Below are 14,296 nucleotides of genomic sequence, written 5' to 3'. Positions count from 1 at the left end.
AGGTTGGCTCTGAAAAGGGTGCTCAAAGGTTGCCTCCCAGAGAGTTTTATTATTTACCTCAGGTTTGCAGGCCATTTCATTTAAAACAAAAATACTTTGGCTGAAAGGAGGCTGCTTTCCATAATGCTGCCAAATTTAGACAAACATGGAGCCTGGACAACTTTTAAGGCTAGTCTATGTGAATTGTGTATTTGCTCTAGATCAATCCAAGAGGACTCTGGCAACCATAACTTTAGCTAAAGAAAACAGGGTGCTGCTTGCTTTGCCTCCTTTAGAAATCGGGTGTCCTATTTCTGCATACAAATCTACTTGCTTGAACCAGCATTGCTCCTTCTACCCAGAGATCTGAGTATTATACTACAGTACTAAATTTAACTTTCTACCACCCTTTTGAGAAGAAAAGGTTCATCCCCTTTAAGAAAGGGAGGAAAATGAGAAACGAAATTTTTTAGTATCTTGCCAAATATCACAGAGGAAACATGTCAGAGCTCAGAAGGTCCTGGCTCCTCATTTCTTATTATATCTTAAGTAATACAATAATCCCAGTTAAACTAGTGGAACCTTTCAGTGTTCTCTAGTCTCTGAGGATTTCTTACTCTAATAAGCATCATTACTATCCCTTTCTTCCATGAAATCAACCAATAGCTCTGAGGTGCTTTTCTACCTGCTCATTAAACGTAAACACCAGAGAGTAGACAGCCATCAATGAAGACATTAACGCTATTCTGAAGTTAGTGCATCTCTGAAAAGTGCTATTTATGAAAAATGGTTGAAAAGCATGCAATTCTGCCTAATTTTTCTTGCAAAAACTGCCTGCTGTCCAAGTGGCCCTTGAGGAGTTATGGAAGAGTGAAATACCTCAGCATGATGATTCTAGCAAAATTACCTTCAACAGACAGGTCCAGAGGGAATGGTTTAGCTGAAGAAAATACAGATCCTGTAAATGTATAGAAACTTGGCTCTTTACAGATAATGAGGTGCTCCTGACAGAACCACAGCAGAGAAGGCTGCTCCTTTGGTACTTCTTGGCTCCATAAAATAATGTGGTACTTGAATAAGAGAGTAGAGGGGCGAGTGTCTCAGTTACTGTGCAGAAGAGTAAGAGAAGGCATTCCTCCAAAGCACACTAAGCCAGTATCAGCTGTTACCACTTTCTAGTGAAACTGAAGAAACATTTCCATAGTGTCTTCACCCAAAATGCCAAAGCACTTTTCAAAATTATCACATTCACCCATGACAAAAATGTAATTCTGCCATTCTTGAGCGGAATATGGCAGGCGCTTCACAAAACAAAATCCACTATGTAATAGTTTAGGACAGAGGAAAGAAAGGATATAAACTGGGAGACCACCCCACACACCTCTTCTAACCTAACCTGATATTGTGAAATCGGCAATTACTCCCAAAGACTTGAGCACCTAATTCTACCCTTTAGTAGAAGTCACAGCTTCCACCATTGCGTGAGTTCCCTTCTTATTCATGACAGAGCTGATACTTGCAGGGGAAAACTGCACTTGTATTTTTTTAAGAACATTGCTAGAGGTCTCTTGAACACCAAAGGCAAAGGGGAAAAAGCTTCTCGCATCAAACATACCACACCCCTTCAGTGCAGCTTACAGGACCCTGAGACACACCGACACTGAGATGCATTAAGGGAAAGAAATGATCACTCAGTAGGATCCAGCCAAAGTTATGAGCATGTCTAAGCTGATTTTGACCTACTCCAGGCTGGAATACACAGCAAACAAACTGGCTTTCCCCTTGCTGGTTTTAGGTTCTTTGCAGTAGCCCTCTAGAATTCGGAAGAGGACAACTCCCCTTGGCTCAACAGAGCAGATCTCATTCCTCTCTCCGAGCATATAGCTGAAACCTGGTGCTAATGTTGAGTTAATTCCCAGGCAGGCACACAACAGAGAGCTTTGCCTGGAGCTGGTTTGTACCAGTGCCCAGTTTATGGCATACATACTTTGCACTGCTCTCTCCCAGTCCAGCTCCTCACAGCTGTGCAGAACAGCACAAGCTTGTAGAGCTCTGCAGAGCCATGGAACCTGTCATCCCCCTCAAGAGCCTGTGCATGCTTGGGTAACAGAAACCATCTCAAGAAGGAAAAAAAAAAACCAAACCCACAACCCCCAAAACCAGTATAGCTCATTTAGAATTCCCACTCCAAAACATGTCAGAGCTCAGAAGGTCCTGGCTCCTCATTTCTTATTATATCTTAAGTAATACAATAATCCCAGTTAAACTAGTGGAACCTTTCAGTGTTCTCTAGTCTCTGAGGATTTCTTACTCTAATAAGCATCATTACTATCCCTTTCTTCCATGAAATCAACCAATAGCTCTGAGGTGCTTTTCTACCTGCTCATTAAACGTAAACACCAGAGAGTAGACAGCCATCAATGAAGACATTAACGCTATTCTGAAGTTAGTGCATCTCTGAAAAGTGCTATTTATGAAAAATGGTTGAAAAGCATGCAATTCTGCCTAATTTTTCTTGCAAAAACTGCCTGCTGTCCAAGTGGCCCTTGAGGAGTTATGGAAGAGTGAAATACCTCAGCATGATGATTCTAGCAAAATTACCTTCAACAGACAGATCCAGAGGGAATGGTTTAGCTGAAGAAAATACAGATCCTGTAAATGTATAGAAACTTGGCTCTTTACAGATAATGAGGTGCTCCTGACAGAACCACAGCAGAGAAGGCTGCTCCTTTGGTACTTCTTGGCTCCATAAAATAATGTGGTACTTGAATAAGAGAGTAGAGGGGCGAGTGTCTCAGTTACTGTGCAGAAGAGTAAGAGAAGGCATTCCTCCAAAGCACACTAAGCCAGTATCAGCTGTTACCACTTTCTAGTGAAACTGAAGAAACATTTCCATAGTGTCTTCACCCAAAATGCCAAAGCACTTTTCAAAATTATCACATTCACCCATGACAAAAATGTAATTCTGCCATTCTTGAGCGGAATATGGCAGGCGCTTCACAAAACAAAATCCACTATGTAATAGTTTAGGACAGAGGAAAGAAAGGATATAAACTGGGAGACCACCCCACACACCTCTTCTAACCTAACCTGATATTGTGAAATCGGCAATTACTCCCAAAGACTTGAGCACCTAATTCTACCCTTTAGTAGAAGTCACAGCTTCCACCATTGCGTGAGTTCCCTTCTTATTCATGACAGAGCTGATACTTGCAGGGGAAAACTGCACTTGTATTTTTTTAAGAACATTGCTAGAGGTCTCTTGAACACCAAAGGCAAAGGGGAAAAAGCTTCTCGCATCAAACATACCACACCCCTTCAGTGCAGCTTACAGGACCCTGAGACACACCGACACTGAGATGCATTAAGGGAAAGAAATGATCACTCAGTAGGATCCAGCCAAAGTTATGAGCATGTCTAAGCTGATTTTGACCTACTCCAGGCTGGAATACACAGCAAACAAACTGGCTTTCCCCTTGCTGGTTTTAGGTTCTTTGCAGTAGCCCTCTAGAATTCGGAAGAGGACAACTCCCCTTGGCTCAACAGAGCAGATCTCATTCCTCTCTCCGAGCATATAGCTGAAACCTGGTGCTAATGTTGAGTTAATTCCCAGGCAGGCACACAACAGAGAGCTTTGCCTGGAGCTGGTTTGTACCAGTGCCCAGTTTATGGCATACATACTTTGCACTGCTCTCTCCCAGTCCAGCTCCTCACAGCTGTGCAGAACAGCACAAGCTTGTAGAGCTCTGCAGAGCCATGGAACCTGTCATCCCCCTCAAGAGCCTGTGCATGCTTGGGTAACAGAAACCATCTCAAGAAGGAAAAAAAAAAACAAACAAACCCACAACCCAAAAAACCAGTAAAGCTCATTTAGAATTCCCACTCCAAGCTGGGGAGTGGCCCCATGACACCAAATGCGGTAATGCATATTCCTCCATTAGTACAACGTGGAAATGTTCAAGTTACTTTAACCTAGCAGCCCTACTCTGGAAGCAGCTGTCCCTAACAAACCCACAACCCAAAAAACCAGTAAAGCTCATTTAGAATTCCCACTCCAAGCTGGGGAGTGGCCCCATGACACCAAATGCGGTAATGCATATTCCTCCATTAGTACAACGTGGAAATGTTCAAGTTACTTTAACCTAGCAGCCCTACTCTGGAAGCAGCTGTCCCTACACTGAAAGCTACATATGTGTATTTTTATTTGCTCTCCTTTCCCAGCTCCATTTCATAGTAGAAATTACTCAAGGAGAAGGTGTTGCACCCAAAGCACAGATATCAAGATTGTTATTTTCCCCTCACTTTCTTTTCATAGTCCCAGGTTTTTGCATATATTACTTGTGAGAGAAAGCCTTTCCTGTCTTTCCAAGGGCTACAACCTGTTTCCCTTCCCCAAGGGCTGGATGACGTTATCAGAAAGTAGGACACATTTAGCCCTGTCCTACCTTCCGATGGGCCTACAGCAGAAGTTCCCACAGATGGCAGGATGCCAATATTAATACAGGCCATTCTCCCACATCACAAAGACAGTAAAATTAGGCACTGAAAGTTCTCTGGAGGATGCCCATTCAGACATAGGGAAAGCAACAGAAAAGAGCATATGCAGCAGCATCTTCTGGAGAGTAACTGAAACAATATGAATGGTCAGGGAAGCCAAATCAAGGTCTGCTAAGCCTGGGTGACCAGTCACAGATTCTGCCTTCAGGATGTACCTGCTGATTCTGCTGCTGAACAGTCTCCAGCTGGCTGTTCCATAATGAACTAGCTGCCTCAGTGCTGACAGCAGCGAAAACCCTTTGTCAGTAGAGGAAACGGCGCTGACTCAAAAGCACCCAGGGAATGGAGCTGGTGAGTAACATGGTACTGTTTACACATAGTCACATTGCTGACTATAACTGTTGTAGTTTTTTCTACCGTTGGTTTTTTTTCTTTGGCACGTTCTTCTATGACTGCTTATTCTTCAAGTTTAACCAATTCCTCACTGGCTGGTGATAAAGCTCAGCCAGAAGCATCCTGCCATTAATTGTTAATTCCCTTAAAATAAATCTGACAAATTCCAAGCTATTAGTTTTTTACCTGATGTGCTGACTCTTTGCTCAGGACTCCACATCCTTGTCTTAACACCAATCACTTTGCAGGTGGTTATGGGACTCTGAAATGCTTGTAGCTGCTGAGAGGCTCCAGGAGTGTTTTCTCCAGACCTAGACATAGCAAAGGCAATGACAGTCCCTCAGCACAAGACCTGCCTGATCAGCACAAAGTCTTGTTTATTGAACAAGTGGAACACCTCATTCTTCACCAATATTTCATGTTAGTTTTCTACTTCAAACAAAATTTTAGCCACATGTCCTAAGGAAACAAGGCACGTGCAGTTATATGATCCCACTGTCCATTCAATCTCCTCCTCCTTCCCGTTATTTTGAAACACAATAGCCAACTTCAGCTATATTTGAGCGTAGAGGACAAGTCTCAGTTTTATAGTTCTTACAAGTTTTGTAACTAGCATAACAGAGGAAAGATGCATTAGTGCCCATGCAGTGAGCAAGACTAAAAAATTCAGTCTCATTTCAGGGAATTGACACAAGAGCGACATATCAGATGGTCTTAAATTCTCTGACTTGCAGAACTCCTTGTTTCAGTTTTGTTCCTCTGTCTTACAGGGAAAGGCAAGCAAGAATGGATACTTCCATGGGAAAGCCAGCACACTCTGTTTGCTTAAAGCTAGCTCAGATGTCTACAAGAGCTACAGTTACTGATTCTTTCTTTTTAAATTTAAAAATCAGTAGGAAAAGCAAAACCCACTTTTCAAAACCATTTCAGTTCTACAAATGCAATGCTCCAGGTTAAGTACGGAGTGCTGTTATTTTTGGAGAGTAATCGACCAGGCTCAGCCCAAGCGAACCCAAACCAGGATGTTTTCACAGTCAGAACAGAAATGCCAACAGCAGAACAGCATGAATAGTGAAAAGAAAAGATGTATTTTTAGTTATCCACAGGTGCTGTTTGCAAAATCAGTAAGATCACTTCAGCCAGATTTTCAGCTAGTGTAAACAAGCATGGTTTATTAACTTTGGAATACATGGACTAGGGTTCACACCCACTGAAGTAGAGCTGGCTTCATATTTTGAGAAGGACCAAGTCAGAGCTACTGAAGCCAATGTACATACACCGACTTATCCTAGGTAACATTTTGACAGTTTTTAATATGGAAGTGTCCCATTTAATAGGGGTATTAGCTCACCAGAGTAAAGGTACACATTGTTTCTGCTCAGGAATTATCAGGCAACGGTAGTCAGGTAACAGAAGGAGCAAGGTCCCCCTGAAAGGTGTGTTTTGTACACCAGATGCTCATAAACATTCCCTGACGTGGGCTAACACGGACTCCTTTTAAGACTGGTCTTGAGCATACTAATGCAAGAGAGAACAACAAGTTCTCACAATACAGACATAAAAAGAACTTGGGCTTCTGGTGCCAGAGTTATAGTATGCAGAGAAATCCTCCTGCAGCAAAGGAGAAGGCATTACCCCTGCCCTCTCCCTCTGATGTAAACAAAAACCCAAACAAACAAAAAACCTACCACACAACCAAAAACCCAAACAACAACAACAAAAAAAACCCACAAAAAACAACCAACCACCACCCCCGAAAAAAAAAAAAAAACACCACCACCAAAAAATCCCCACACTCCAAAAAACCAGGTTCTTAGGCACACTACCTATCAGGAGCCAATACAACAGTAATATGAAGAATATTTCTCTTTACATTTGCTGCTACAGTTGTGTGCAGCCAGGTTTACTGAGCATCCCACAGCCTGTCCTCAGCACTTCAACGCACACATGCCTGCTCCCATGAAATCTTGGTTGAAAACACTGTGAACAAACTCTTTCAGCCTGGACCCTTTCAAGGTGACAGTCCATCAGCCTAACAAAATCTGACTGTCTGGGTAATACCAACATAATTTTTTTTTTCCAGGCTCCCCATGCTTTAGGATTTAAGGACACTCAAACCTTTTGCATGTCTACAAACAGCCTCAATTCAGATCAGTGTTTTCCTTCAATGTAAAGTCTTTGGTCCCATTACAACCTATGCAGCTCCTGGTTTGAATCAGCTTCAGGTCTGGTCTCATGAGCAGGACCCGGAGAAGCCATCATTACATTCCACTCCATTTCCTCTCCCCATGACTCCTCCTGGAGAGCCAGCAAACTGTCCCTTCTGCCTGTGCCACGGACAGCATGGAAAGGGCATCCATGAGCTCAGACTCATTGTCTGCACGACCTCAAGGCTGCTTTAACAGGTAGCAGACGATCCAACATGCTTTGTAGGGTAAGTGCAAGGTTTCCAAAGGAAAGGAATATCTTGTATTGACTGCTGGACTTTCCCTTTTCCTATGACAAACTCAGAGTTTAATAGAATTAATTTGAAGTGAGCCGAAACTACAGCAGACAATTACCAAGAAGCCTGTTTCTGTGGAAAACTGGAGCAAATGGCTGCCATATAGAGCTAAAATCTCTTCCGTAGACTCCAGACCATCAGAAGTGCTATGGTTAACTGCTGTTTGTGCATGAAGAGGTTAAGCCAAATGGCTAAGCTGCTGCAATTTACACACAATTTAAATGTTTCTACTTTCCACGCATTTGGGGTTCAATCCTTGTTACCAAAGGGACCAACCTTCTTGGCTTCCTCATTTGCACTGAAATAGAATTGACATCTCAGTATGGTTGCAATCTTTATAAAAAGGTAATTGAAATAAATTTTCTACTGCCCATCAGTATCACAGATCTCCTCCTTCAGCATTATTTCTAAAAATCTCGTTATTGCTAATACCTCATCTCTACCACTGTGGACCACTAAGCAATTGTCTAGATACGCAAAGTACTGGCAGTTGCTCCAGGCTTTTCCACTCCTGGGCCAAGCAAACCTATCTTGGATTGTTTTAGACAACACAATTGTTGAGGAAAAGCTGCAGCAAGCACTTCTTTTGCATTGCTCCCTTTCCCATATACAATCAGGCCTGATTCACAGCTGTCCAAGTGAGTGTAATTCCAGTGCATACGGAAGCCTGAGTATGGTTAGATGCAAATCTCGCCACTCACCGTTTGTAAGTTATATTGGATTCATTTGTGTGGGTGAAAGAACCACTATCTTATGTCCAGAATCCTCTAAAAAACTTCAAGAATCCATACTGATGCAATTGAACAACACATTTTCTAGAGAAGACTCCTAAAAACGCATTTAATTCCTGCCCTAGTAAGAAACATTGCTGTCAAGGAGACAACTAAAATCTCAGGTTTGCCAGCAACCATTATTTGCTAGCATTGGAAAGAAATGGTATTTCTGTTACATTTATGTCAGAGCCCACTACCACCACGTTGCTGGGTTTTGACCTTTCCGAAAGGGAGAACACCCTCCCAAGTTTGCAATGTGATGCTTTAGCTAAGATAAACAAAATTCAGAACTTTCACCCCTTCCGAGTCACCTGACTTCCTATTTTAGAGCCAACTCATTTCAGCACAAACCTGATCGCTGTGATAAAACTACCAAACTTGATGTTCTGTTCAGCTGAGCTTGCTGTCTGTATTTAAGTGCATTCAATCCAAGAATGAGGGATGTAAGCATGAGTGTAATTGGGTTTACATTCCGATTTTGAGGGACCCTTCCAGACCAATGACTGTCAGGCAGTTTCAAACATAAAATCACCATCCCACTGGTTATCTCCAGTCTCTGTAATACAGAGCATGAATTCCTCTAGAAATCTCCTGCTGACTTTCAACCATTTCCTCTCAGAACAGCAGAATGAGATGATGAAGGAGAAATCTTCAAGTCTTAAATATTTTTGAGAATTGTAAAGGTCAAACTTTACTGTTTGCAGTCCCTTTTTTTTTTTGCTACCACAGCTACATATACACATACACATATACATTTACTAAGTATGCAGGCACATCAGTACGCACATGCTTTGGAGAGGAACAGCAACTCATAATAAAACTTTGTGAATAGCACATTATGTACTCGTGCTCCCTCTACAGAAAAAATAGGTGCAGCTCTCATCTATCTGATTTTCCCTGTTTAGCAAAGTGAGAAAGTTTAAAATTGCATCCTGTGGTCAAGAGAGTTAAAGCAAGTTGATACAACCCTAGTATATATTATCTGATTAGTGCCATGTAAGACAGAGAGTCTTTGCAGTATCTGCCACAAAGAAAACACAAATCCTGAGACATGCTTTGAGGTACTTCAGCAAAAAGGAATACAGCATTTGTATGACTAAGACTGGCACTAACTGCCGTGGATCGTTTACAGACACTTTTGTAAATTACACAGTAGTTCCAGACTTCTATACATGGTTGTGTAATTATGTCTAATAGATGTAAAAGTAATGACTACTCTTGGCAGACTACAATTTGGAGGACTGGACTACTACTTAGAGAGCATACCATTTAATAAGCTACTTTACTTCGTGGAGACTTGCAGTTAACCGCACAAGTACCCTAATATAACACGATCATTGCCATAGTACAAGAGTTCACTTGCACTGCAACATCGCAAGATACTGAATGATTATGCTTTGCAATTCCCACTATTTCAATAATTCTCTTTTCTAGTTACTATCCCAATGTAAAAACAAGTTAGAGAGCAAGGTGGTGGTGCTGATGCAGGAAAATGGCATACAAAGTTCTCTGCCTGCACGATCCCAGCAGGCATGAGTACAATGGACAAGTTTGTGATCTACAGCCCCATCACGATGCTCCCCAAGAGCAAGAGAGGTTTTATGTCCAAGTAGAGAGAGATAAGATCAGTCTAAGCCCTAGTGGGGGAAAAATGGATAACATACCCTTGGGCAGTCTGTAGATTTAGAGACTACAACAGAGAACAAAGATGCAAGTTACAGGATTGAGTAAGACAAAATCAAGGAAGAATAAACCTCAAAACTTGAATCAGAGGTACAGCACTGATAAATGAGCAGGGCATGCTACTGCTGTCTTTTATGAAGTCTTTTGCTCTGTGTAATTCCAAAGGCATCCCAACTCTTCAGCAGCCAACAATCTCCTGGAGATGTGCAAGCTGATTACCGTTTTTCCCTAGGCAGAAAAACAGCCGGCTTGGACTAAGAGCCAGTAAGAGAGAAGCTGTAAGACTGACAGAGAACAACAATGCTGGCGTAAGGGCTCTTAAAACAAATGTGACTGGGGAAAAAAGACATGGACCTGACTTCAAAGGTGCTAATCCTCTCAGGCCCCAGCCTTTCATCTATGCATCTTTGTGCAGGGAACACGTATTGATATTTTAGAAACACCTAGATGCACTCTGCATATTTAACAAACCTGTAAGCCAGAATCAACACTCGACCTTCTCTTGCTTGGCGAGTTTCTAAGGCTCATGGTTAGACATCCTCTTCTTCGTTAAAATCCTGACAATAGGCTGAAGGAAAGAGTCCTACTGGTCTTGGTTAAAAGCAACTGCAGCCTATTTAAAGCACAAAAAGGACGGGACATCTTTTTAATTTTTTTGATCAAAGTTGCCTTACTGTTAACAGATGGTTTAGAAAAAGAGAACTATAACAATGTGCTAACCACATGTTTCTACAGGACTTCAATACAGTTCTCAGAATGCCAGCAGTTCTCTAGCAATATTAATCCATTTTTAAATGGGGGTGTAACCTTTTCCTTAAAATACCGACATAAAGAGCCAGCTAGCTTCTACATTAATGGCTAAGGAGTTTCAGAGGCTTTGAATTTACTGCCATCTAGCGACAAAAACAGCAGAGAGCCATGCACAGAACCTCAAGACGTGTTCACTGTGTGCGAGGAGTCACCTGTCCTTCCTGCAGCGAGATTCAACTGTATCTTGTAGCAATGAGTTCCACAGATTGGTTTTTTTCTTCCCTTCCAGTTTAGTCAAGTGTTCTGCTCCTAGCAGATAAAAGGGAATGCATTTTCAGGGTAGCTTCCCTGTATGCTGCAGAATGATGAGCCTAAGGGAGCTCATGCTTTCTCCCTCCTTTCTCTCAGAGGTCAGTCCACCCCATCTATCTGCTGGAATACAGACAGGGAAGAGCTAAATCACACAGAAGTTAACTGCCTCAAACAGAAGAATCGAAAGCAGAACCCAAAATAGAACCCAGATACAAAGTCCTCTGTCAGGGTTTAAAATAAACATCTATATTTTTCACAGCTTTCATAACTCTCTTGAATCATGTAAAACCAGCTGATTACAATGAGGTTGTCTCCAGCACAAAACAGTTTTTGTATTTAATGAATAATTAGCTCTGAACAATATCTGAATGTTCTGTATGACAGGGGTCAATCGTAGAAACAAAGCAATTTTTTTAATTGGCACAAAACAGAAAAAAATTAATATGCTTTTTAAGGATGCTCACGCAATGCCGGTGTAAGGCACATGCACACCGAGCCTTCATATAAGTGAAAATTAAAGCTTTTGCAGATATATTCTGTGGAATTCTGATCCAATTCCTATTTCACCATATCTCTTAGTAGGCACCAGCCATTCTATAGTAAGACTACGAAAGCAAAAGAACACAATTTTGAAAAGAACTTTTCAAAATGCTTGTGTCTTACATAGCCATACTTACAATCAGAAGCATTCTTTCAGTTATCCCGTCTCCCACCACCGACTGTTCTTACAGTACATCGTTCAGTCTAACCTCACATAGCAACTTCAGAAATTCAGCGGCAGTCTGACACCTTTGCTCAGACATACAGCTGGGGGCAGCAGCACGGGACTGTACACAGCAGCGCCACGTCACTATACAAGGGCGCACACCATTCTTTCGAGGAGGAAAAGTATACTGTTGTCAGGTTTGCCCTTGGAAAACTGCTCATCAAGATTGAAAGTTCCCCCCTACTAATTTCATCACACTCAAAAAAAGGTTAAAAGTAGTCCGCGTACTTAAATATTTTTTAATTACAATTACAGGTTAAAACTCATTATTTTTATCGCTTTGAACTTTTCAGAAATATCTTGGGGGTTTGCCATCCCGCAGGAGGACTTTTCAAACCAGCTCTTTTCCAGATGCGCTCCAAATCTTTCTCAAATTTTATCTAAAACAGAAAAAAAAGAAAGAAAAAATAGTAACATAGCTCAGAAGCAACACTCAAGTATTCAGCCACTGCCCATGGGTCCCAAGGAGAATCTAGGTATAACACAAACAAAACAAATGCTTTTAAGTAGGCTGCTTGTTCTAAGTGTCAAAATAGTTAGCCTTACTGAAGAAAATATATTAAAATGCACAAGGATCTTGGTAGCATTATTTTAAGTCCTGTGTGAGGAAAACTGAGAAGATGGAAAACAATACGGTAAGAAAATTAAGAGGATTTCCTCATCATAAAGTGTTCAACACTGCTTCCTACAAATCTGAAGAAATGGAATTACAATTAACCCCAATGTGCATCTAGGCAAGGTGAAAATTACCAGAGAATGAACTAAACTATATCACAGCAAACCTAACAGACTATTGAAGGGCAGAGTTGAATGAGAACATCTACAGTTTGAATGAAGGCCCACATCTTCCCTCATCCCTTCTATTAAGGGAACTAAAAGGCTTCTATACAGAAAAGGACAATGGGAAGCACTTGAGGATGTTGGCAAGACAAGAAATAAATATAACACAGACACGTGAATTAATCTTTCACACAAATGCTAAAATTCTCTGTTAGCCATATAAGTTACTGTCATGCAAGAAGAATTACGCCTAGTAACTACCACACATGTATGTTTACAACCACAGAAATATTCTACGTTACAACTTCTGAAGATGTCCAGGTCAAACACAAAACAGAAAAAGCTACTGTACCACTAAATACTGAATTCATTAAGGTTCTCCGAGCTGCTGCCATTTTTCCCCAAATCAATTCCACCTAAAAACATCATCCGATACCTAAACAGAGACCAGTTTGAGAAGTGGGCACATTTATGTCAAGGAGTTCTCTCTATCCTGAACTTACCTGACGTTTCTTCTTGCGACCTTCCTTTATCCTCCTCCGTACAAATTTTCTTCGCTTTAGCAGCTTTTTGAACTTGTGCCGATTCATTTTCCTTCTGCGAATCTTCAAAACGTTCTTACATTGAAGCTTGTTGCTAAGTGTCCCCTCTCCTTCCTCCACATCAGCTCCCTCATCAGATGGGGGACAGTCATATCGCTGGAGAGGTTCATAGCCCACTCCTTCCTGAGCATTAAGGACTTCTGCTTTAGGAAGGGAGTATCTAACTGTCAGCCAGCTTTCTAAGGGGCTGATGGAAAGTTTTCTGGGGATCAGCATCTCTTCCAGTTCAGGGTCCAGAGCATACCACTGCTGAGGCTGGGCTCCACTCTTGCCAGATGGCTGTGTGCTATAGTGTGCAGATGTAGAATGACAGCGAAGAAAGGAAGACGCTGACCTTGGCAAAAGGTGGCCTTTGAGAAGAAAAGAATTTCACTTAAGAGGCAGAGGCTTCTTAAGAAAAGCTCTGCCCAGGTCTCAAACCACCAGACAACTGTGGCCAGAATAATCTTATAAAGGAAGCTGCTCACAAAAATTATATTCCCATCACAAAAGCAAGAAAGCCTTTTTTAATTTGAATTTAATTACATTGCTGTAACACCATCTGCTAAAATTACACTAAAAATACAATATTTTACTGCATGAACTGTGTAAGTGCAATTTGGAACGGCTAGGAACTGCTCACTGTATTAAACCTTTCTGCTGCTAAAGACTCTCCTCCTAAGCTTAAAAGAGGTCAAATCAGAGCTACACAATACTGACAGAATAGATCAGAGACATAATCCACAACCACCGAATCAACAACAGCCTCACCGCTCCTGCACTGCTTGCTGGAAAAGAAATTTCTGGGAGTCTAATTACCCCAGGAAAAAAAACAGGAAACTAGGTGACACAACATCTGTTTACCTGCAATTCGTGAAGCCTTCAGTAACTGGGAAGTCAGCTGTGACACTAACATATTGTTTCGCTTTGTTCGCTGTCAGAGCCAGTAATGACTGTTAAAATAAGAACATTTATTCAATGAGGCAAACATGTTTTTACACTTTGAAAAAAACTTCTGAATTTAACCCAAAGCCCCCAAAAGATGGGCTGAGTCACTCTAAGCACCCTCCTCGTTTTACCAAACGCGCTGCCGGATTTTGCTGTGGGGGCCTGGCCCACAAGCACTGGGGGAGCTGAGTCGCAGAGGGGATTAATAAAGCTTCGGCTGTTCCGGGTTTAAAAATACGGCACCTTCTGCCCGAGTCCCGCTGGCACACTTCTGCCCGGCCCGGTGCGAAGGTGCCGCTTCCACAGCAGAAACCGGAGCGCAAAAAAAGGC

General features: G+C 41.8%; 1 protein-coding gene across 1 annotated transcript; it reads right to left on the bottom strand.

Moving 5' to 3' along the window:
* Positions 1 to 11,878: 11,878 nt before the first annotated feature.
* Positions 11,879 to 14,273, bottom strand: AURKAIP1 (aurora kinase A interacting protein 1). Its single transcript, XM_009325164.1, has 4 exons — positions 14,097 to 14,273; positions 13,882 to 13,970; positions 12,940 to 13,388; positions 11,879 to 12,036 (listed from the first exon to the last, which is right to left on the bottom strand). The coding sequence occupies exons 2-4, from the start codon at positions 13,931 to 13,933 to the stop codon at positions 11,929 to 11,931; spliced, it is 609 nt and encodes a 202-aa protein (XP_009323439.1). The 5' UTR covers positions 13,934 to 13,970; positions 14,097 to 14,273; the 3' UTR covers positions 11,879 to 11,928.
* Between the last annotated feature and the right edge of the window lie 23 nt (positions 14,274 to 14,296).

The sequence above is a fragment of the Pygoscelis adeliae genome, unplaced genomic scaffold (assembly GCF_000699105.1).
Source record: "Pygoscelis adeliae isolate BGI_AS28 unplaced genomic scaffold, ASM69910v1 Scaffold36, whole genome shotgun sequence".
Classification (NCBI taxonomy): Eukaryota; Metazoa; Chordata; class Aves; order Sphenisciformes; family Spheniscidae; genus Pygoscelis; species Pygoscelis adeliae.
The sequence above is the reverse complement of the archived record's forward strand: the minus strand, read 5'-3'. Positions and strand labels throughout refer to the sequence as shown.